Raw genomic sequence first — 25,570 nt, forward strand, 5'->3', positions numbered from 1 at the left:
CATACTCATCATCATGGATAAATCTCAAAAACATAATGCTAGCAAAGAAAGCAAATTACCAAACATAATGGTGAAAAATTGATTATAGCAAAGGAGAATAAATAAATTGTGCTATACTCACTAGTCATACAGAAATTAGATTCAATTAAAGATAAATACACAACCATGGATAAATCTTAAAAAATCACTGAAAGCAAGAAACAAAATAATATGTCCAGATTATTCATGTAAAGATCAAAAACATGAAAACCATATTATATGTTGTTAATAGAACAATAATATAAAAACATGGTATGGCAAAACCAATACAATATTGTAAAGTAAAATAAATAAACAGAAGAAAAAAAAAAACCATGTGTGTGAATAATGAAGACTAATTCAGAATACGGGTATTATCTGGAGAACAGCAAGGGGAAATGTGGCCAGGGAAAGGTACTCTGGGGTTTCCAAATGTATCAGTAACTTGCAATTTCTGAAAAATTAATCTGAAGCAAACAGAAAAGGGTTAAAAGAATCTTCCCTGGTGGTTCAGATGGTAAAGCATCTGCCTGCAATACAAGAGACCCGGATTCGATCTGTGGGTCGGGAAGATCCGCTGGAGAAGGAAATGGCAACTCACTGCAGTACTATTGCCTGGAAAATTGCACGGATGGAGGAGCCTGGTAGGCTACAGTCCATGGGGTCGCAAAGAGTCGGATGCGATTGAGCAACTTCACTTTACTTTCCTTTTATTAAAACTGGATGATCAGCAACAGGTGCTCATTATATCACTGCATCCTCTGTCATGTTTGAAATATTTCATAGTAATGAGTAAAAAAAGAAAACCTACCAGATATTTCCCCAATATTGCCCTTGGTTCCCTGTTTGTCTTTTTGTAGAACATTTTTCTTATATTCTTTATCAATCCCTCTTTCCTAACTATATTTTTAGTGTTGAAAATAGAGAATAATACACCTGAAACTAACATAATATTGTAAATCAACTATATTTCAATTCAAAAAAGGAATATAGAGAATAAGCATTTTGATGCTCTCAACATTTAACATCTAGAATAAAATCATTGTAAGTGAAGAGACATTTTTATTTTAGTAAATTGTTCTCAAATGGAAAACTCCAGAAGAGATTATCCACCTTTATTCTTTCCCTCTCGTTCCAACCTAGGGCGACAAATCTACATATATGTAGTATATGTTCAGTAAAAGTTTGTTGTTACACTTCTTTGAAAACAGCCCTTCAGAACTTAAAAGTTTTCATAGCTTTATGAAAATATTGTTTTTTTAAAGTGTATTAATTATATTACCATAAAAATAAAAGGTCTGGAGTTTTTATCTGCACTTCCATATACATAGTAGATTATATTCACAAGAAAGTAAGAGAACATTATTGAAAACAATGTCAGGACAGTATTGTTTTAAAACTGTACTTTCACTGGTATTACACATAACTGGACATTTATTTAGGGTGGCCAAACACACACACATATACACCATGAACATACATGTGATTTTATAGTACACTTACATTTCATATTCTGATAGAACAGTGAGGATGGTGCTTTCATTTTTGTCTGCAAATGAGACCCCCAAAAAATGTGATACAAAAGTAACTCCAAAGGTAACTGCAAACAGGAAAGGTTTAGGTGAGTCTGGTTTGAATGACACAAAAAACATCAGGGTAGCGAACAGTTCAAGAGACACATTACCAGTATGCTTGTGGTGAGTGAGTGAAAGTCATTCAGTCATGTCTGACTCTTTGTGACTCCATGGACTATATAGTCCATGGAATTCTCCGGGCCAGAATACTGGAGTGGGTAGCCTTTCCCTTCTCTAGGGGATCTTCGCAATCCAGGGATCGAACCCAGGTCTCCCACATTACAAACGGATTCTTTACCAGCTGAGCCACAAGGGAAGCAGACTTGTGGTAGGCAGTCTCTAAGATAGCCCCCAACATCTCTGCCTCTTGGTATTTACCTCTTTGTATAGTTCCCTTCTGTTATAGACTGAATTGTTTCCTCCTCAAAATTCATATACTAAAGCCCTGTGACTGTTCTGGGAGATGGGGCTGCTAAGGAGGTAATTAAGGTTAAATAGGTAGTAAGGGTAGAGCCCTAATTCAACAGGACTAGTGTCCTTATAAGAAGAGGAAGAGACACCAGATATCTGTCTGTCTCTCTCTCTCTCTTTCTCCACATGCACATAGAGGAAAGACCATGTGAAGACAGAGTGAAAAGTGAGTAAGTCAGGAGAAAAACCTTAACCAGAAATTGAACTTTCCAGCACCTTGATCTTGAAATTCTAGTTTCCATAATGTGAGAAAATTAATTTATGTTATTTAAGTCACCAAGTTCATGATATTGTATTATGGAACCCTGAGCTGGCTAATACACCTCCCTCACTGTTTCGTGTTTGGTCTCTGTAATGAAAAGAATATGGCAGAGGTGATGATATTTGACTTCTAAAGTTAGGTTATAAAAGACACTGGAATTCTGTCTTAAATGTGTTCTCTCTTTTCTCTCTCTCTCGTTTGCTTTCATATCACTCACCCTAGAGGAAGTCAGCTGAAATACAATAAACAGCCCCAGCAAGAGGCCCGGGAGGCTAGAAAATGAGGTTTACTGCCAGCGCCACACAAGTGAACTTGGAGACAGATCCTCCAGTCCCACTCTGACCTTAGAAGAATGAACCCCTGGCTGACAACTTGGCTACAGCCTCATGAAAGACCCTGAGATAGAACCAAACAGCTAAGATGCCTCTTGATTCCTCATCTTCAGAAACTATCTTAGATCATAATGTTTGTTGTTTTAAGCCACTAAAAAGACTTGAAGATATGAGTCTTACCTGGAGCGGGTATGTTGAAATTCTGACCCCCATTGATAGCATCAGGTGTTGGCAGGTGGGGTCCTTGGTAAGCCATTAGGTCATGAAGGCAGAGCCCTCATGAATGGGATTACTGCTCTTATAAAAGAGATGGACATGTGCTCTTATAACACAGATGAACTTGATGGACATGAGTTCAAGCAAGCTCCGGGAGTTGGTGATAGACAGGGAAGCCTGAAGTGCTGCAGTCTAGGGGTCACAAAGAGTTGGACACAACTAAGCGACTGAACTGAACTGAAAACAGACCCCACAGAGGCTACAATGTGAAGTACGAAACCCAGAAGAGGGCCCTCACTCCATCCCACTGGCTCCCTGATCTTGGATTTCCGGGATCCAGAACTGCGAGAAATATATTTCTGTTGTTTATAAACTACCCAGTCTGTGGTATTTTGCCGCAGCAGTCCAAATGGACTAAGATAGTAAGTTTAAGGCAATTTTTTCCTCAGCGGTAACATATCACTTCACTCAAAACCAGCTTAAAAGCCTGCTGCTAAATTTATTTATTTTACAATGTGCTAGTCATTTTTATTCCATAATGTTTAAAAATCACTGCCCTCACTCTAATGCTTCATGATCATCAACTTATCAGATGAGGCACAACAAGAGGAGTTGAATTGGTGGTATTTGGTTTTACACAAGCACTGCTTTTAAGAGAGACTGACATTAACATTTATCTTCTACCCATCAATATACTTTAAACCTATGCTCTAGGTGATCCTCAACTGAGATTTAAATTTCATTCATTATCCCAAAGCTTAAAAAGCATCTTACATTCTCCTTTTCTTCATCCTAAATATTAGCTATATTTAGGATTCCGGGAATGTCCTTTTGTTTTTTTCCATAATGTAGTTAAATTCCCTACTGTTAAACAGACTTTAGTCATACTAAAAATTGTTTCTCAGTAATAATGGGTTATCACTGAGATGCTTCATTTTTCCTCTCCCCCTACTCATCAGCTGCTCTTCTGTTTCGAAACTCCAGCTGCTTATGTTGTTATTTGCTTAATTTTCCTTTTCTCTTGTTGATCTTATCTCTTTCTGATGGTTTCCTGAGAGCAAAAGCCCATCTGATCATATGTGAGAGCCATATTTTTCTTGCCATAAGTATGGGTTTTGTCTTCTTAAATGACTTCTGTATGCCTGAACCCTAATGAAGAGGTAATTGCAGAACCTTTGGGGAAGGGATTGTTATTCCAAGGATATGAGTTAAGCAGTTTGGACGGACGGATGCAGACATCCTTGGTCATATGCTTTGTGATGTCAGTATTCGGGAGAAATGGTTATCTGTAATATGTTTTAAACAATGCCGCAGTCAAAGTTAAAGTAGAAATGGGTTTCCAGGTAAGTGAAGCCAATTGTATGTCTGTAAAGGTCACTTGGCGGAGAAGGCAATGGCACCCCACTCCAGTACTCTTGCCTGGAAAATCCCATGGGCAGAGGAGCCTGGTAGGCTGCAGTCCATGGGGTCGCTCAGAGTGGGACACGACTGAGTGACTTCACTTCACTTCTCACTTTCCTGCATTGGAGAAGGAAATGGCAACCCGCTCTAGCGTTCTTGCCTGGAGAATCCCAGGGACGGGAGAGCCTGGTGGGCTGCCATCTATGGGGCCGTACAGAGTCGGACATGACTGAAGCGACAGCAGCAGCAGCAGCAGCAGCAAAGGGCACTTGGAGGCTTTAGTGGTAGAAATTTAAAAGCAAGCCCAAACAGTTCTGAAAATATTAACTGATTGAGAACATCTAAGTTATTAACTGTCTACTATGCAAGCAAAAGTTAAAATGATATGCTCATCTAAAAAAACCCTTCCTGTTATTAAGCATCTTTTACTGTGGCAAATTGAATCTAGATGTTGTTGTTTTTTCAAGGAAAAACAAATTGAAGCACAGTGGAAAGAAGTGTTAGATTTTAATCCCATTTCTGTCACTTTTTAGCTGAAAGACCTATGAGCCTCAGTTTACTCCTTTAAAGAGTGGCAATAATGATTAAAGGAGACAATGGGTGTGCGGCATGGAACACGCTCAATAAATGGTGGGTCCTTTCGATCCCTCAGTTCAGTGGTGAAAAGGGGATAGCCGGTGTCAGAAAAAAGTGTTACATTTCTTTCAGATGACATGAGAGGAATGTATTTTTTTTCCATTAATTCTCAGATTTTAAGGTTGCCTTTAAACATTTGGGCTAAATCACTGTGTTTACCATGTTTTTCATCATATAATGTTTAATGCAGTGATAGATACAAAATCATATGATGGGCATTGGAATTGGGCCTTTAACGAAGAACAGGAATTCGTTCAGTGGACCAGGACAGTGGGAGGGGCAGAATATGCAAAGGTCCCTGGGCTTGAAACACCAAGGCTTATGTTAGTGGTGCCCAGAATCACCAGCAATTGAAACCATTGGGGAACAATTGAAATTGGAGAACTATAAATAAAGCAATGCCTGTGTCCCACTTCCATATATTCAGATTTAATTGTCTGAGGGGTCCTGGGTTTTGAAATATTTAAAGGACTCCTAAGTGATTCTAATATGCATACAATTTAGGAACTACTTGGTATCACTAACTCGATACACATGAGTTTGGGTGAACTCCGGGAGTTGGTGATGGACAGGGAGGCCTGGAGTGCTGCGGTTCATGGGGTCACAAAGATCGGACACGACTGAGCAACTGAAATGAACTGAACTGAACTGAACCGAGCAAGTTAATTTTCTCTAAGTTGTTCTGTCTGGTTGAGTGTAGAAGAAATACTGGGAGATGAACCAGAATAGTCATGTCATAGAATTTGCACATTATACCCTAGTCCAGAAATTGTTTGTATAGTCCTGTGACTTAAAAAATGTATATATATCCTAAAATGTGTATATGTATTTATTCATTAACATATACATGTACTCATAATAACATGGCATGTATAATATAGATATACATGAAAAGCACAAAAAATGATTAGCAAAAAATAGAAAAGTATTTTAAGTAGTTATCTTATTTACTGATGGTTAAAAAACCTTTCTTTTCTTACTAAATTATTAAAATAATATTTTATATAAGCAACAAATAACATATGCTTCATTTTTTGTGATTTTTAAAAGCAATGGTAGAAACAACCTAGATGAAAGCAACCTAAATTGTGGTACATCCACATAATGAAAATGTACACATCAAAAAACTGAAGGAGCACATTGTTTTAACTGATGCAGAAAAATCTCAAACATATTATTAAGTAAAATAATTGCAGCAAGGTACAAACAGTATTTGGAATATTACCACTTGTGCAAAGGGAATGAGGTATATATGTACATTTCTCTGTGTTTATGCATTAGGAAAAAATAAAAAACCTCTGAAAAGATCCACAGTAACTTATAGGAGTAGTTTTTTGGTGGGTATGGGTGTGGCCCAATAGGGAAGGTAGGGGACAGTGATAGAAAACTTGTTACTCTATACCTATTTGAAACTTTTATTTTTGCAACAGGTGAATGTATTATCTATCAAAAATAACCAATTTCTAAAAACTCAGGGGTGAGAATATATAAATAAAAGCATAAATGTTTTCCAACAGCCTCCTGTTTGGGAGCCAAAGTAACTCCCTGTTACAAACTAGATGTGCAGTAAGTAAGTAGTAAATATTGACTGTATGAGTGAGGGAATAAAATGGATCAATTCTTCACCATGTTATTGAAGGCCTTCCACCACCTGGATCTACTCTACTGTTCCATTTATCTTGCACTAGTCTCAGAGGCAATCACTCAGGCCTTTTTCCCATATATTTATTCCTACCCTTGCTAGTGAGGTTTTCCCCCACCATGGAGCCCCCTTTATTTGTCAATCCAAATCCCACCTTTTATTCAGATCACAATCTCATATCCATCTCTTGAGTGGCTTAAAACAACAGAAACTTATGGTTTCACAGTTAGAGAGGCCAGACGTCTGAAATCAAAGTGTCAGCTGGCTCATTCTCCTTCTGAAACCTGTAGGGAAGAGTCCTTTCTTGTCACTTCCTGGCATCTGATGGTTTGCCAGCAATACCTGGCGTTCCTTGACCTGCAGCTCCAGTACCTGAGTCTCTGCTTCCATCTCTGTGTATCTGTGTCTCTGCCTCTTCTCCTCCTAGAAGGACACCAGCCATACTGGGCTCTAAGAGCCCACACAAATCAAGTATGACAAATTGGGCTTTCCTGGTGGCTCAGATGGTAAAGAATCTGCCTGTAATGCAGGAGATGCAGGCTCAATCCCTGGGTTGGGAAGATCCCCTGGAGAATGGAATGGCTACCTACTCCAGTATTCTTATCTGGAGAATTCCATGGATAGAGGAGCCCGGCAGGCTACAGCCCATGGGGTCGCAAAGAGTCGGACACGACTGAGTGACTTCCACTTTCATCTAAACCTGATTACATTTGCAATGATTATTTCCAAATAAAGTCACATTCACAGGTACTGGAAGTTAGAAATTGAACATATAATTTTGGGACACAATTCAAACCACAAAACTTACTCTAGCTTTTTCCCCTAATGTTAAATTCTAAGGCATATAAATCTGCAGCCTGCAGCCTCTAGTAACAAGTTCATCTAATGTAGTTTTTATTCTTTTTCAATGTATATATACATTTTATCTCCCAAATTAGACTATAAGTACCTCAAGGGCAGGAAACACGTTTTCTTCTAAACATACTTGTTTGACCCAGTGCTAGACTCATGAGAGGGACCCAAAAATGACTAGATGAAAAACTGGATGAATGATGTTATAAAAGGCAAACAGTGACATTTTAGATTTTAACATTCATCCATCACAAGCTCTCAAGGCTCCTTAGCTTACTCAGAATGTGAGAATCCAAAAGGTAGCATGAGCTCATCAGTGCCACACAGCAAAGGCTCTACTTTAAGGAAGGATCAAGATCCATAAACAACAGACTTGGTCCCAAGAATGGAGGTAATTGCATGACAGGGAGGCAATCTAGTCTTCAGTTTCATGTCCAGCGTCCAGATGCAAGCCAAGTCACTGCCTTAGTTTATAATTATGGACAAAGAAGTTATCATTAGAATTGTTTTTTTCCTCAAAATAAAATACACACATATATCCATGTATATGCATATATGTATAATACCTGAATTGATTTCTGATTAAAACAAAGGCTTGAGATTTTTCAGGAATTTAAACAAATAGATCGCAGTAGGATATGAAGAGTAGCAATATGGTAATTGGCTGCTGTCTCAATTTCATCATGGGAAATCAAAGGCTACGGTGGAACAAGGAGCAGCAAGGAAGACAATAAGTGAAAGAAAAGTAAGAGCAGAAGGAAGGGCAGGGCAGAAGAAAAAGGCGACACACAGAAAGAGAAAATTCAAAGAGGAAACAATTAGCCTAAATACCTAAGCTAGCAACACATAATTACATACTTTATAATAATCAATTTACAAGTGAGCCATGTTCGTACAATGTCGACAAAGAATGTCATTGCATTTATTGGAAAATGCTGATCATTTTCAGCAACAAGGCAATCACCTGAGGGGAAAAAAATCAGTGGATTAGAATATATCAGCTTTTTAACTCTTGTATATTGAAAAATAGCAAAATTAAAGGACAACCACATGTCAGAAAAATTATCTGCATCAAATAGAACACACAAATAACATACCAATTAATGTATAATTAGTGTATTCAAGTGTATTTTTAAAAATTTCAAAAATTCCAAATGGGCACAGGATATAAAAAGATTATTCACATAAATAAAACAACTAGAAAACTAGTGCATGGGAAGTCACAGTCAAATAAACACACTTTCAGGCAACCTAAGTTTTCTCAAATGTCCATTAAATGTAACAAAGAGACCTGAATCTGAAATGCTCAATTTAAGCAGAAATTAGCAGAATATTATAAATCAACTACAATTTCAATTTAAAAAATAATAAAATGTTCAATTTAGATAAATTTGGGGGAAGCAATCAGTATACTCATCCACTGTTGGTTCCATTACCAACAGGTAATTTGGTGTTGTTTAGTCACTAAGTGGTGTCCGATTCTTTTGCGACCCCATGGATTGTGGCCTGCCAGGATTCTCTGTCCACGAAATATTCCAGGCAAGTATATTGGAGCGGGTTGCCATTTCGTCCTCTAGGTAATCTTCCCGATCCAGGAATCTAAGCCAGTTGTCCTACATTGGCAGACAGATTCTTTACCGCTGTGCCTCTGATAAGCCCACTGATAGGTAATGGGATAGGGCAAACATAACAAGTATTATAAAAATTAATGCTCTAGGAATTACCATAAGAAGTAGTTTTTGAAAAGTAGAAAGGTAAACGGATGAGAATACTCACTGAAGTTTTGTTCATAGAAACAAGAATGGGAAATAACCTAAATATCCATATTTAGGATGATTTTTAATCCTATAAGGTACTATAACATTAAAAATTTATCATTTTAAGTTTATGTGAAGTCATATAAAAGCATTCTGATCAAAGTAAGTAGAAAAAGCAAAACAGAAGTAGTAGGCACACGAATTTCAACTATATAAAAATATGTATCCTTACGGAATGTCATACATCCATTCAGTAGAAAGGTACTAAGCAACTATTATCTACAGTTCTATGTCAAGAACAAAGGATATAGGTCCTGAACTCACACTCAAAATCTTAGAGAATAAAGATATGTAAAAATAAATATTATAACATAAAAGTACTATAACAAAATTCAAAAATAAAAATAATTATATGGTGGGGTTGAAAAACATGCCATATTTTAAATTTTGTGTTATGTGCCCTTTTTTCCACTTATTCTTTTTCCCTGCATTATAAAAAGAAAAAAACAACATGTTCATTATAAAATACTAGGAAAACACAGAAAACACATAAGGAATCACTGAGGAAACTGCACAGCCCTAGAGTCCCCAAACACTTTCACCACAAGTTCTCATTCAGTCTTTTTTAAATGATAATTTCTAGATTATTTTTACATATTGAGATGATATGTATATACATTTTATATTTCATTATTATCAATTAAAATTATAGCATAAGCAAATTCCCATGGTATTAAAAACACTTTGGAAAAAATATCTAACATTTCATAATATTTCACAGATGAAATGTAATCTACTTAGCAATGCCCCTATGATCAGACACCTTGTTTCTATGCCTTTATTAGCATTAATAATGCTACATAATGAATATGTTTATCTCCATTCCCATTAACTTCTTTGCCATAAATTTCCAGTATAACACAATTTTTAAAACTATAACTTAGTAATATAACTAAGTTACATTTTACCATATGTAAAATCTTCATAATTCTGAGTATTAACTATGTTATCTATACTAATTTCAATGAAAACATTTGAGAATTAACATGATCTTAAAGAGAAAAATAGTCTTTGAGACTACAGTAGAACACACACAGACCATTGTTTCCATGGGCACTCCTGTTATAACCTCTCCCCAAAGAAAGACATGTTAAGTTCCTATCCCGTCTACTGAGAGAAAGCAATAGATTAAGTGCTAACTCAAATTTTTCAAAGCCATGATCATTCTAAAATGAGTAACATTTTTTCCATAAGAAAAAAAACCTACGGTTTATTTATTTCAAGAAATAAATTTTACACGTTTGAAATCCCTAGACATATATTACTCTTAATATTATTATGGATAAAAGCCATATATACACTGAAGACCACAAAGCACTTGAGCATGGATAACTAAAATTCCATGAGTTAAGCAACTCTTTTTCTTTAGAGGCAAACCTATAAAGTGGAATATAGCACATTTTTGGTGGAAAAAAAGAATGAAGAATTTAAATATTTAATGACACTTTTCCTAAGATATTTATGACTGCTATCATTTTGCCAGATAATATATTTTATATTTGCTTGAATGAGTTGTCTAAGATCAATGAAACAACTAGTGAAAATGTTACCCTTTCAATTTTAAAGTCATAAAAATGAAAAGTTACTTTAATGAAGTTCTCATCCCAACCTCCAGTATCTATGAAGTAAATACAGCAGGTAGACGTCCAAATCATAGTTGAAGATACTGAGGCCTAGTGTGTATCAATTATGCGCTAAATCTGATACACAATGGAACAGGGCATGTTAGAAAGAACTTGGGCTATAAAATGAGAAAACAAAAATTAAATAACTTTAGAAAAAAAATACCAGGAAAAAATAAAATAAAAAAAATTTTAAATGACTTTAGGAAGAGACCTTTACAATCGAAAGTGTTGGTTGAATATGAACAGAAGAGATTTGTATAATGTGCAGTGTCAGGCGTTCTTTTCATAATTCCAGGACAAAGAAAAGAAGGAGAACGTTTGAAACCTGCAATAAACATTTTTAATTCAAATATCATTTAAGCTCATTAATTGCTGAGAATTCATATCTGCATTTATCTTTAAAGGAAGCATCAAAAGCTCTGTTATCCCTTTAGACATAAAAGAGATAAAAGAATGAAACTTGAAGAAAGGCCATAAATGTAGGAATTACAACATTACTGCCTTAATAACAATTCTTCACTAATAGAATACATGACATGGTACCTTTATATAATGAAGACTAAACACAGCAGAAAGTACATAATGGCTGTACTGCTGTAGATCAATTTGAGTCTAACATAACAGAAATGATCACTGATCCCAAGACGTTATGGAATAGTAAACTTAAGATATTGTGCTGCTTTTCAAGTTTATGTGACTATGATTATTTAATTTTCTTTTGTGCGTGCTCAAGTATAGCTGTTATGTGACTACACATGAGAGAACCTGAAATTAATTTGTCTGTATGAGATCAGCGACTGTACAAATTCTTATGAAAACTAACATGCCATGACAATAGTAATTTTGATAAAATTACAGCAAGTACTGCAATTCTCTGCCATCTGGCTGTCTCATCATAACTACTTTGATGTGCTTTTTATGACTTATTTATTTACTTCAACCACTTTATCGGTATAGTTTTAAAGCATGTAAATTAACATGATGGAAGATTTTAAACGTTAAAGGAAGACTATCTTCATAAATAAATGTTGAATTTTTCACCAAAGTATGAGACTTTTTGATGGGGAAAATATTCCTTAAGAAAAAGCCATTTTGAGGAACTTTCTTAATTCACTTGATATTCATCTTATTATGTTTAATCTTTGAAGCACAGCGACTCTATGGAGCTGCCCTTGAATTTTTTCTACAGCAACATAGTACTATATATTTCACTATGTTTTGATCCTTACACTTTGATTTTGGTACCTTAAATTATATTACATACTTCATATATTTTCTATCACTATGTAATTGCTTTTATATGCTTTTAACTAAACCAACATCATTTGTACCCTTTATGAAATGCAGAGGGCAAATCAAATCTTTATCCACTATGAATCCCTTTCATTTTAAAGACTAAAAGAAATGACTTGAAAATTCAAAATATTCAAATTAGTCCATGAAAACTACCCCTCATTTGTTCAAGATTTAATTTTATTTAAGCCTAGAAGGGCTTCCCAGGTGGCGTTAGTGGTGAACAACCTGCCTGTCAATGCAGGAGACGTGAGAGGCACAGGTTCAATACCTGGATTGAGAAGATCTCCTGGAAGAGGGCATGGCAACCGACTCCAGTATTCTTGCCTGGAGAGTCCCATGGACAGAGGAGCCTGGCAGACTACGTACAGTCCTTAGGATTGCAGAGTCAGACACAACTGAAGTGAATTAGAACACATGCAAGGCCTAGAAACTTCTTTTCCTTATGGTCAAATGATGTATCTCTTCATAGTCATGTTGCCTAAAGAATCTGCCTCCAATTCTCCTAAAAATTCAAGTCTCCACCTTGTGTTAAGGACACAAGGTTGAATTATGGTACATATTTCTTCCCAAAGAACACTTTTTCTAATTTGGCAGATAGAAGACATATTTAATGGTAATTCATTATTATCATGAAGGAAATTATTTGCTTCATAGTCCAGTTTCCAATGGATCAATGTCTATTTCATGGGATCCACAGAAATAATACTTGTTGATGACTTGGAAAGAAAGCAGAGAATTGCAAGGAGTGTTTCTTCTGACCAATAAGAATATAACTGGGGTTGAACAACATTAGTAATGGAGAAGGCAATGGCACCCCACTCCGGTACTCTTGCCTGGAAAATCCCATGGACGGAGGAGCCTGGTAGGCGGCAGTCCATGGGGTCGCTAAGAATTGGACACGACTGAGCGACTTCACTTTCACTTTTCACTTTCCTGCATTGGAGAAGGAAATGGCAACCCACTCCAGTTTTTTGCCCGGAGAATCCCAGGGACGGGGGAACCTAGTGGGCTGCCATCTCAGGGGTTACACAGAGTTGGACACGACTGAAGCAACATTAGTAAAACATTAGCAGCAACATTAGTAAAAAAGCAGTGACATTTCAATGATGTGTACAATCAGGACACTTGATTATCTACACTGATGAGCCCCATACCCCAACACATACTAAAGGAAATTTCAAAACCTCTCTTGACTCAGTTGGCATAAAAAATTTCTTGTAGATGGTAGAAAATAGCTTAGCTGTAATTCACTTGGAACTAATTTCAGTCATTGCTAAAGCATGCTGGGTTGAAAATTAGTGTCAAACGACAAAGTGGCATGACTTCTTAAAAGCATTTGAACTCAAATTTTATGTGCCCACAATGCACCTGAATTAAAGTTTCCAGGATTCAGGACTGAACCATAGCTACATACTGCCAACAGGATTCTCATCTCAATCTTAAAGAAAATTGCACTCATGATTACTCCTGAGATATGGAATGGCGGATCTGGGAGGCACCATTGTTTACTCCCTTACAATCCAAAGCAGGGAATTAGTATAAAAATCAATAAAAAATGATACACATTATTTAAAATAGAACATTCATTATCTCAGATTTTGGACAAGAGAATGATGTATAACAAAGCTCTCTTTTCCAACACATAAAAATTGTTAAAACAACTTTTAGTTCCTAAAAGTCTCTCAAGCAGAAACCAAAACAAGTTTTTTAAAATATAGATGCATAAAACTACTAGATTGTTTTAATAATACATTTTTGTATTATCCAAATGCTTTTTCTATTGGTCCAATTTCACATTTGTCCTATAGGTCTAAAAAAGTTTCAAGGTCATTAGGAGCAGAATAAGTGTCTTCTTGAAATGTTCAGACCCATATTGTCAGTATCATTTATAGTTCTCCTCACTACACACTCCCTATCAAACACGCTAAATAGAGTGGCTGATGCCCGGCCCACCATCTTTACTGTAATTTCATATCTGTGTGTACTAATTTTTTAGTAGTGTTTAAAGCATTTCTGTTTTCATTATTTACTCACAGCAAGATAAATTAGAGATAGTTAAATTCATAAAGACCATAATAAAGACCTGGGTTTGTAAATGAAACAGAAAATTTGGAATACAGAAACTACAAGTCATACTGCGATAAGCCTATTTGATGTTTTCTTCTTAATGAAATAAACATATAAGGTTTTGCTTTCCCCATAAAGTTAAATTTCTTATTTTGAGCTTGGGTCTTTCTACTGAATGGAATTTTTGCACAAGGTTCTGGAAGTGATTAGTGAAATCTCTGTATCACTAGGGAGTCCTGCCTGTCTGAATCTAAAACTGTAACAAACTAAAGGGCTTGGTTGGGGATTAATTTATATTAAAGAGTATATTTTGTTCATGGCACTGTGTAATAAGTCAACATGCTTTCAGTTTACCCCCTGTTTGGACTGATGGCTGAGTCAGGCCTGCCTCTAGTCATATACGTTATGAAGAATAAAACAGATGTTAAAGATTTTGTATCTGACGATGCTGAAAGTGAGAGGGAAGAATTGTTCCTCTAAACTTCCCTCAATGGGAAGGAGTTTGAATTCTCTTCCTGTCGCATTTCCGATTCTCCAGCAGAAATAAAATTTATTACATCTCTCTATCTGCCAACTCAAAGGTCAATATAAATGATACCTTTTTAATCCAAGTGACCTTCTAAGGCAAGAATTCAAAAACATTCTCATTACACATTTTACAGTCCTGAAATATAAGTCCTTCTCAAATTGTAAGCAAGATAGGGTAGGGGAGTGGAAAAAATGTATAGTCTATTTCTTAAGTACCATTACAAAAATTTTAAGTTGAAAAAGGAGATTTTTGTGATTAAAATGTTTGCGATTAAAATAAGTGATTCTTAACTTATCAGAAAAGGTATATTTTGGAGTCAGAAGACAGTAGTGATGATGCAAATAATTGTCTGTATTTCACTTGTGGAGGAACCAAAAATAATTTTATGAACTTTTTTTACTATACGTTAAAAATATAGCTTTGTTTTAACAAATTCATTGCCTCAGATATTCTGTTTTGCTTCTATTCTTCTTTATAATAAAATACATTTTGAGCTTTGCTTTTTTCTTGAATTTGGGGCTGACATTTATGCTAAAGTTCAATGAGATTTCAGCATACATATATATGTATATATATAATACATAATTGATACAGATGCCATGCACTTTTCACTCTAGAAAATCCAAAGAAGAATTCTTCAGCTTTACACACCCAAAAGAGAAATTTTATTCACGTGGTTTCTTTTACAAAGACACATTGACAAAAGGAAGCTTCCTTCCATATTAGATGATAATTTTCATAATATACACAGCCAAACTGGTAAAAGCAAGATCATTGAAATTCTTCTATTTTTACTTCAATTTAAAATAAACTGATGTGAAATACGGTTATTGTGGTATTGACTTGAAAAAAGAAACATTTTATATACTTGGACCAATAAGTCATGTATACAAATCACTTTTTTTTTCTGGCAATTTTCAACTGCTTATCTTTCATAGGATTTCTTATGGCTATTTACATTTTCACTCAGTGAAAATCAATTACCTTCTTGCAATAAGCCTCATTTGCTACCTTTGAGTATAATAGAAACACCATTAGGATGATGACATTACCCAAAAGAAGGGCACCACGCAGTTGGTAGACATAAATTAAGGACCCTTTCACATATGCATTAGAAATACTGCTGTGACTGAAATATGCATAAAGTCTGTATCTATTAGAGCTATTAGTGTGTGTGGGTGATGATTTTGAAGGGGGAGGGAAGGAATGGTAGATTGTGATCTACTACTTTGACAAAATTATGTATTTCCTTTTTTGCCCGGTATGTGCCATTGATGCAATAAGCCTGGGCCCCCAGCTGAGCTGCATTTGGAAATGCCACTGAGCATGGTATACGCGCTTCACTTCCCTTTGCTGAAGCAAGACACTGTCAGGAATAGAGTGCATATGTGCCGCCAAGCCCACTCCTCCTCCATCACCCTGACCTCCACGGCTCTGCGGATGTCTGCCTGGGTGAAGCCACCACTCATGCGGAAAACAGCTCCTGCAGATCAATTCATAGGATTTAGGGACATTTAACTTTCATCAAGCCCACATCATCTTATTGGTATTTGAGGACTAACTCATTACTAAACATTAATGGCCATAATATAGGGAGTTGTATATTTCCCAGGGGAAGGGGGAAAAAAACCCAATCTAGAAATTTCCCACTCTGAGACTAGAAAACAGAGGAAACCACGATTAAAACCTAGTTATTTTTATCTGCGTTTTTATAAGCTTAAGTAAAACAAAATTATAACATATTGACCCTTGGGGTGTGACTGAAGGTTATGTGCCTTTTAAAAAGGTGTTAAGATTATAAATTACAATTTTTGATGAATTATTTTCATAATCATTTATCTTTTATGCTATCTCAAAAATGTAAGAGACACATGAATAGCCCTTTTGAATTTTGAATCATGAACACATGTGAAAGGTTTAGAAGTATAGTAGATGGTAGGAACTAACAGGTTGTCATTTTTGAACCTTAGAAGAATTGGCAAATACTGGAAACACATTTTCTTTTAATAGGATAAAGAATTAAAACTTTATTCTCATTAATGATTTCTCAAATCTATATTATTATGCTTAAAAAAAATCTAACTTGGTAATGTTAAAATATCTAAAATCAAAGAGTTAGTATATAATTTACTAAGCATTAGTACAGTCTAATTCTAGATATTATTATACTTTTATTAAAATGTTTATTGTAATGACTCCAATTTTTTAAAAGCTTTATAATGCTAACATAGTCTTATAAGAAAAGAATTTAAAAAGCAAAATGCTGTAAATTTGTCCTGCAGAAGCCGCTTTTATCACTTTTTGTAGAAAAGAAAAATCATAGAGCAAAAACCTCCATGTGTAATGTAATAATACTATCCCCAGATGCCATAATTAAATCCAGATATCATATTTGATTAATTGAAAGAAAGCAAGAAATGGTGTGAAATTAATTTCACTAATCATTGCGCTAATACACACAATTTAAAAGAAAGTTTCTCACATAAATATTGATCATAAATCTCTGCTGGAATAATAAGCTGAATCTAGAAAGACAATGAAAATCACACTACAGAGCCTATAATTCTAAAAAGCTGCTAAATTTTTCTTTTATGTCATCATGGACAAAATAGAATATTGGATCTTATGCTACAGCTGTATTGAAACTTTTAATATATTTTAAATTGTGCAAATAGTATTTTTCTAAGTAAGATGCATTGGGGTAAATCAATTGACACAATGATACCATTGTACACAAGCTGAGTTCTATAGAGAATCAACCTATACTAGAGTAGAATTCTGTTACTCAACTTCCTTTGTGCCAGGAATCTGTCATGTGGGATTGAATCCATATGAAATTTGACTTGCCGAGCCCATCACCTATATTTTATATGTCCATCAAATAAACAAAGGTCCACAAAGTTCAATATAGGGTAAGCATCAGAATGAACAACCAAGAAATAAATATTGCTTCAGATTAACGACTCAGAAACTACACATTTCAAAAGGGTATAGGTCATAACAAGTGAACAATTAGTTTCCATTAACATTCATATGTGTGATATGGTATATTTTCATCTTAATTTACCAACTCATGTCTTGTATACCATATTTCCTAATGTTTTTCTAATGAATTCCCTTAAAAGTCAGAGTGCTATGGAAGAAATACATTTTGTAATAGAGAAAAGAAACAAATTAGCACTTCAGACTGCTATAATACAATTATGCCTCAGATGATTAAAAATTCTGTGGGGAAAAATATGAGACAGTGTAAACAAAAATAAAAACTGAAGGTATACTTGGAGCACTCATATAAACAACAAGAACACAAACAGCAAATGAGTTGAACAGATTTGTTTATAAATCCTCTGCTCAACTGAGAGCAAAATATTTGCTGTTTGTGTTCTTGATTTCTGTTTTCATGGAAAGAAGTTGCTTTGAAGTTGTCTGGACAGTTTTCTTTTTACCCCAGTTAGTTTAGCAAAGCAGAGTTTAAAGAGCTTATGGGAGGTTAAAATAAACCCCAAATTAAGCCCTGCAAGTAACTTAGGGCAATTATCTTCCTCTTTTTAGATCCAATGTAATAAATTCTCAGGTGGCTCAGTGCTAAGAATCTGCCTGCAAGGTAGGAGACACGGGTTTGATCCTTGGCTCAGGAAGATCTCCTGTAGTAGCAAACAGCAACCCACTCCAATGTTCTTGCCTGGAGAATCCCAGGGACAGAAGAGCCTGGTGGGCTGCTGTCTATGGGGTTGCACAAAGTCGGACACGACCGAAGCAACTTAGCAGCAGCAGCAGCCAGTATTCTTGCCAGGAAAATTCCATGGACACAGGAACCTGGCAGGCTACAGTTCATGGGTGCGCAAAAAGAGTCAGACACGACTTAGCAACTAAATCACAAGTCAATTCTCACAATTTAATGGGTCTTCTATTTTAAAAGGTCACAGCCCCTGCCCCTCCCTGACCCCTTGGGAAAGAAGATACACCTGGCAGAAGTAGGAGGACATGACTGTTCATCAAACTGGACAGACTGCCCTTCCAGCAATTCCATCCCAGCTGCTTACGGAGGGACTGCTTCCACTGTCCCCAGGGTACAAGTGGTCAATGAGCTAATTGCAGCAGCAACGATTTATGTGTAAGATTGTATGTTGTCTGATAATTGCAGGCACAAAAACTGCCCAGATACGAAGCTGGCCCAAAGACATCTCTTTTCAAATGTAGAGAGGTAGAACTTAAACCTTTGTGAAAAGGAAATTCTGGAGAATTTCTTAGAAAAAAAATTTTTGTTTCCACATTCATGTCTTTTAACATCTATTCCATATTCAAATTCTGAGAAATTCTATCCCCCAGTTGGGAATGGTCTTTTATTATTTGAAGATTTCAAACGTTTCAGTAGCCTAATATGTTAAATGAAGGTAGAAAGTTACCTTGGCATTGTGAAATATATTCTGAAAACAGCTTTTAGTAATGACTACTACTTAATTCTGTACTACGGAAAGTCTCCTTGTCCACCTTTCATACACTCATTTTATATACAGTTGAACCGCCTGTCAAGCAGGAGATGCGGCTTTGATCCTTGGGTTGGGAAGACCCTCTGGAGAAGGGAATGGCAACCCACTCCAGTACTCTTGCCTGGAAAATTCTATGGACAGAGGAGCGTGGTGGGCTACAGTCCATGAGATGGCAAAGAGTCAAACACAACTTAGCAACTAAACAACAACAACAAGACCCTTGAACAACAAGGGTTTGAACTATGCAGGTCCACTTACATGTGGATTTTTTTTTTTCAATAAATACATACCAAGTACTATGCAAGCCATAGTTGGTTAAATTGGAAGATGTGGAACCCTGGATATGGAGGGCCAACTGAAAAGCTGTCTTGAGGATTTTCAACTGTGCTGGGGATGGCACACCAAAGCCTTCAGTGTTCAAGGGTCAACTGTACAAAGTAAATAACTCTAAACAACATGCATATTAAGTGAAGAGGGTAATATATAAAAGTACATTTCTGAAGGACATTTTAAGAGTCCGAAAAAGTACCCAGAAAACTACAAAATCACAAGGTTAGAACTTTTTGGTAGCTCTCTAGTTTCTCCTTTTGCTTTGTTCCAGAACTATATCTAAGAAATCTCAGAATTTTTAAAGAAGCAGCTTTATTTTTCAACTCTTTAAGATAATTTTAGATTTCACCTTTTATGTTAACATCTTACATAGGCATTGTACAATTATCAAAACTAAGAAATTAACATTGGTGGCAATACAACTAGCTCAACCAGAGGCTCTACTTGAATTTCACCAAGTTTTCCACTAATGCTCCTTTTCTGTTTCAGGATTTAATCCAGGACATCATGTTGCATTTAGTTATAGTATCTCCTTAGTCTAATCTATGATAGCTGATTGGTACTAATAGTTCTGAAAGAAAGCAAAGGGAGAAACGAGAGAGCTCCAAAAACATTCTAACCTTTAGGCTTCAACAATGCATGAATCGAGAACTTCCAAATGTACAAGCTGTATTTTAAAAAGGCAGAGGAACCAGAGATCAAGTTGCCACTATCTGGATCATATAAAAAGCAAGAGATTTTCAGAGAAACATCTACTTCTGCTTCATTTACTATGCTAAAGCCTTTGACTGTGTGGATCACAACAAACTGAGGAAAATTCTTAAGGAGATGGGAATACAAGACCACCATATCTGCCTCCTGCCACACCAGTGCAAGTCAAGAAGCAACAGCTAAACCAGGCATGGAACAACAGACTGATCAAGTACATCATGTGAAATGCCAGGCTGGATGAATCACAAGCTGGAGTCAAGATTACCAGGAGAAATATCAATAACCTCAAATATGCAGATGACACTACTATTCTGGCAGAAAGTGAAGAGGAACTAAAGAGCCTCTTGATAAGGAGGAGAGGGAAAAAGCTAGCTTAAAACTCAACATTCAAAAAACGAAGATCATGGCTTCCGGTCCCATCACTTCATGGCAAAGAGATGGAGAAACAGTGGAAACAGTGACAGACTTTATTTTCTCGGGCTCCAAAATCACTGCAGATGGTGACTGCAGAAACGAAAAATTTTTTTTCTTTTTTTCTTTTATTTTTTAACTTTACAATATTGTATTGGTTTTGCCATATATCAAAATGAATCCACCACAGGTATACATGTGTTCCCCATCCTGAACCCTCCTCCCTCCTCCCTCCCCATACCATCCCTCTGGGTCATCCCAGTGCACCAGCCCCAAGCATCCAGTATCGTGCATCGAACCTGGACTGGCGACTCGTTTCATATATGATATTATACATGTTTCAATGCCATTCTCCCAAATCATCCCACCCTCTCCCTCTCCCACAGAGTCCAAAAGACTGTTAAAAAGACACCTGCTTCTTGGAAGAAAAGCTATAACAAACCTAGATGGTGTTTTAAAAAGTAGAACATCACTTCACTGACCAAGGTCTGTCTAGTCAAACCTATGGTTTCTCCAGTAGTCATGTATGGATGTGAGAGTTGGGCCCTAAAGAAGGCTTAGCGCTGAAGAATTCATGCTTCTAAACTGTGGAGTTCCAATTGAGCTATTTCAAATACTAAAAGAGGATGCTGTGAAAGTGCTGAACTCAATATGTCAGCAAATTTGGAAAACTCAGCAGTGACCACAGGACTGGAAAAGGTCAGTTTTCATTCCAATCCCAAAGAAAGGCAATGCCAAAGAATGCTCAAACTACTGCACAATTGCGCTCATCTCACACGCTAGCAAAGGAATGCTCAAAATTCTCCAAGCCAGGCTTCAACAGTATGTGAACCATGAACTTCCAGATGTTCAAGCTGGATTTAGAAAAGGCAGAGGAACCAGAGATCAAATTGCCAACATCCACTGGATCATCAAAAAAGTGAGAGAGTTCCAGAAAAACATCTATTTCTGCTTTATTGACTCTGCTAAAGCCTTTGACTGTGTCACTTTAGTTCAGTTGCTCAGTCATGTCCGACTCTTTGCGACCCCATGAATCGCAGCACGCCAGGCCTCCCTGTCCATCACCAACTCCCGGAGTTCACTGTGTTTGAGTCCATTGACTCAGTGATGCCATCCAGCCATATCATCCTCTGTCATCCCCTTCTCCTCCTGCCCCCAATCCCTCCCAGCAGCAGAGTCTTTTCCAATGAGTCAACTCTTCACATGAGGTGGCCAATGTACTGGAGTTTCAGCTTTAGCATCATTCCTTCCAAAGAATTCCCAGGGCTGATCTCCTTCAGAATGGACTGGTTGGATCTCCTTGCAGTCCAAGGGACTCTCAAGAGCCTTCTCCAACACCACAGTTCAAAAGCATCAATTCTTTGGCACTCAGCCTTCTTCACAGTCCAACTCTCACATCCATACATGACCACAGGAAAAACCATAGCCTTGACTAGACGAACCTTTGTTGGCAAAGTAATGTCTCTGCTTTTGAATATGCTATCTAGGTTGGTCATAACTTTCTTTCCAAGGAGTAAGCATCTTTTAATTTCATGGCTGCAGTCACCATCGGCAGTGATTTTGGAGCCCCCAAAAATGAAGTCTGACACTGTTTCCCCATCTATTTCCCATGAAGTGATGGGACCAGATGCCATGATCTTCGTTTTCTGAATGTTGAGCTTTAAGCCAACTTTTTCACTTTCCACTTTCACTTTCATCAAGAGGCTTTTGAGTTCCTCTTCACTTTCTGCCATAAGGGTGGTGTCATCTGCATATCTGAGGTTATTGATATTTCTCCTGGCAATCTTGATTCCAGCTTGTGTTTCTTCCAGTTCAGCGTTTCTCATGATGTACTCTGCATATGAGTTAAATAAGCAGGGTGACAATATACAGCCTTAACATACTCCTTTTCCTATTTGGAACCAGTCTGTTGTTCCATGTCCAGTTCTAACTGTTGCTTCCTGACCTGCATACAGATTTCTCAAGAGGCAGGTCAGGTGGTCTGGTATTCCCATCTCTTTCATAATTTTCCACAGTTTATTGTGATCCACACAGTCAAAGACTTTGGCATAGTCAAAAAAGCAGAAATAGATGTTTTTCTGGAACTCTCTTGCTTTTTCCATGATCCAGGGGATGCTGGCAATTTGATCTCTGGTTCCTCTGCCTTTTCTAAAACCAGCTTGACTGTGTGGATCAAAACAAACTGTGGAAAATTCTGAAAAAATGAGAGTAAAACTAATCAGTAAAATATCCCTCAATTTAGGTTTGTCTTTTGTTTTTCTCATGATTAGACTGAGGTAAAGGACTTAGGAAGAGGAATACTGTGGAAGTTTGTCTCCTCCGATCATTTCAGAAAGTACATGACATTCATATGTCTTACAACTAATGTCATTAATTTTGATCATTTGGTTAAGATGCTATCTGCCAAGTAATTCTTCACTGTAAAATAACTACATTATCCCTTCTAAGTAATAATCATTTAAATATATACGCTTCTAAAACTTATTTGAAAATATACTATTTTACCTTAAAATTTTACCCACTGACTTTAGCCTCTGTTGATGGATCCTGCCTGCAGCAGTTACTGTTATGCTGTTCTAAAGTCAATTTTCAATTTCTTTCATTCCTTCTACATTTATAATTGGTATTCTTTTATAAGGAAGAGTTGTTCCCCCAACATCCTCATTCAATTACTTATTGAGGTATGTATATGTGTAAGTATAAACTCATGAATATTTATTCTTTGGCTTAGATTTATTCTCTTTCAAATTTTTCCAACTTTGGCCACTGACAGCTTTTTCAGATTGTCCCCTGTGCCCTTTCAGCATTCCTCCATTTTATTTTATTTTATTTATTTATTTTTTTGAGATGTGATTTTTTTTTATTTTTTTTTAATTTTATTTTATTTTTAAACTTTACATAATTGTATTAGTTTTGCCAAATATCAAAATGAATCCATCACAGGTATACATGTGTTCCCCATCCTGAACCCTCCTCCCTCCTCCCTCCCCATACCCTCCCTCTGGGTCGTCCCAGTGCACTAGCCCCAAGCATCCAGTATCGTGCATTGAACCTGGACTGGCATCTCGTTTCATACATGATATTTTACATGTTTCAATGCCATTCTCCCAAATCTTCCCACCCTCTCCCTCTCCCACAGAGTCCATAAGACTGTTCCATACATCAGTGTCTCTTTTGCTGTCTCGTACACAGGGTTATTGTTATCATCTTTCTAAATTCCATATATATGCGTTAGTATACTGTATTGGTGTTTTTCCTTCTGGCTTACTTCACTCTGTATAATAGGCTCCAGTTTCATCCACCTCATTAGAATGGATTCAAATGAATTCTTTTAATGGCTGAGTAATACTCCATTGTATATATGTACCACAGCTTTCTTATCCATTCATCTGCTGATGGACATCTAGGTTGCTTCCATGTCCTGGCTATTATTAACAGTGCTGTGATGAACATTGGGGTACACATGTCTCTTTCCCTTCTGGTTTCCTCAGTGTGTATGCCCAACAGTGGGATTGCTGGATCATAAGGCAGTTCTATTTCCAGTTTTTCAAGGAATCTCCACACTCTTCTCCATAGTGGCTGTACTAGTTTGCATTCCCACCAACAGTGTAAGAGGGTTCCCTTTTCTCCACACCCTCTCCAACATTTATTATTTGTAGACTTTTGGATCGCAGCCATTCTGACTGGTGTGAAATGGTACCTCATAGTGGTCTTGATTTGCATTTCTCTGATAATGAGTGATGTTGAGCATCTTTTCATGTGTTTGTTAGCCATCTGTATGTCTTCTTTGGAGAAATGTCTATTTAGTTCTTTGGCCCATTTTTTGATTGGGTCATTTATTTTTCTGGAGTTGAGCTGGAGGAGTTGCTTGTATATTTTTGAGATTAGTTGTTTGTCAGTTGCTTCATTTGCTATTATTTTCTCCCATTCTGAAGGCTGTCTTTTCACCTTGCTGATAGTTCCCTTTGATGTGCAGAAGCTTTTAATTTTAATTAGGTCCCATTTGTTTATTTTTGCTTTTATTTCCGATATTCTGGGAGGTGGGTCATAGAGGATCCTGCTGTGATGTATGTCAGAGAGTGTTTTGCCTATGTTCTCCTCTAGGAGTTTTATAGTTTCTGGTCTTATGTTTAGATCTTTAATCCATTTTGAGTTTATTTTTGTGTATGGTGTTAGAAAGTGTTCTAGTTTCATTCTTTTACAAGTGGTTGACCAGTATTCCCAGCACCACTTGTTAAAGAGATTGTCTTTAATCCATTGTATATTCTTGCCTCCTTTGTCAAAGATAAGGTGTCCATATGTGCGTGGATTTATCTCTGGGCTTTCTATTTTGTTCCACTGATCTATATTTCTGTCTTTGTGCCAGTACCATACTGTCTTGATAACTGTGGCTTTGTAGTAGAGCCTGAAGTCAGGTAGGTTGATTCCTCCAGTTCCATTCTTCTTTCTCAAGATCGCTTTGGCTATTCGAGGTTTTTTGTATTTCCATACAAATTGTGAAATTATTTGTTCTAGCTCTGTGAAGAATACTGTTGGTAGCTTGATAGGGATTGCATTGAATCTATAAATTGCTTTGGGTAGTATACTCATTTTCACTATATTGATTCTTCCAATCCATGAACATGGTATATTTCTCCATCTATTAGTGTCCTCTTTGATTTCTTTCACCAGTGTTTTATAGTTTTCTATATATAGGTCTTTAGTTTTTTTAGGTAGATATACTCCTAAGTATTTTATTCTTTTCATTGCAATGGTGAATGGAATTGTTTCCTTAATTTCTCTTTCTGTTTTCTCATTATTAGTGTATAGGAATGCAAGGGATTTCTGTGTGTTGATTTTATATCCTGCAACTTTACTATAATCATTGATTAGCTCTAGTAATTTTCTGGT

At 36.5% G+C, this 25,570-nt stretch overlaps 1 protein-coding gene across 6 annotated transcripts in view; it reads right to left on the reverse strand.

Annotated features, from left to right (window-relative positions):
- The window catches only part of DCDC1 (doublecortin domain containing 1), a 477,553-nt gene that overhangs the window by 126,824 nt on the left and 325,159 nt on the right, over positions 1 to 25,570 (reverse strand). The window contains exon 20 of one of the 6 annotated variants that reach the window (XM_070767616.1): positions 13,821 to 16,221. The exons of the other annotated variants lie outside the window; for them this stretch is intronic. Within the exon in view, the coding sequence (XP_070623717.1) occupies positions 15,963 to 16,221 (259 nt within the window). The 3' untranslated portion in view covers positions 13,821 to 15,962. Of the gene's footprint in view, positions 1 to 13,820; positions 16,222 to 25,570 lie in introns of those variants that run through there. 6 annotated transcript variants of the gene reach the window in all.

Source organism: Bos indicus, chromosome 15 (assembly GCF_029378745.1).
Source record: "Bos indicus isolate NIAB-ARS_2022 breed Sahiwal x Tharparkar chromosome 15, NIAB-ARS_B.indTharparkar_mat_pri_1.0, whole genome shotgun sequence".
NCBI lineage: Eukaryota > Metazoa > Chordata > Mammalia > Artiodactyla > Bovidae > Bos > Bos indicus.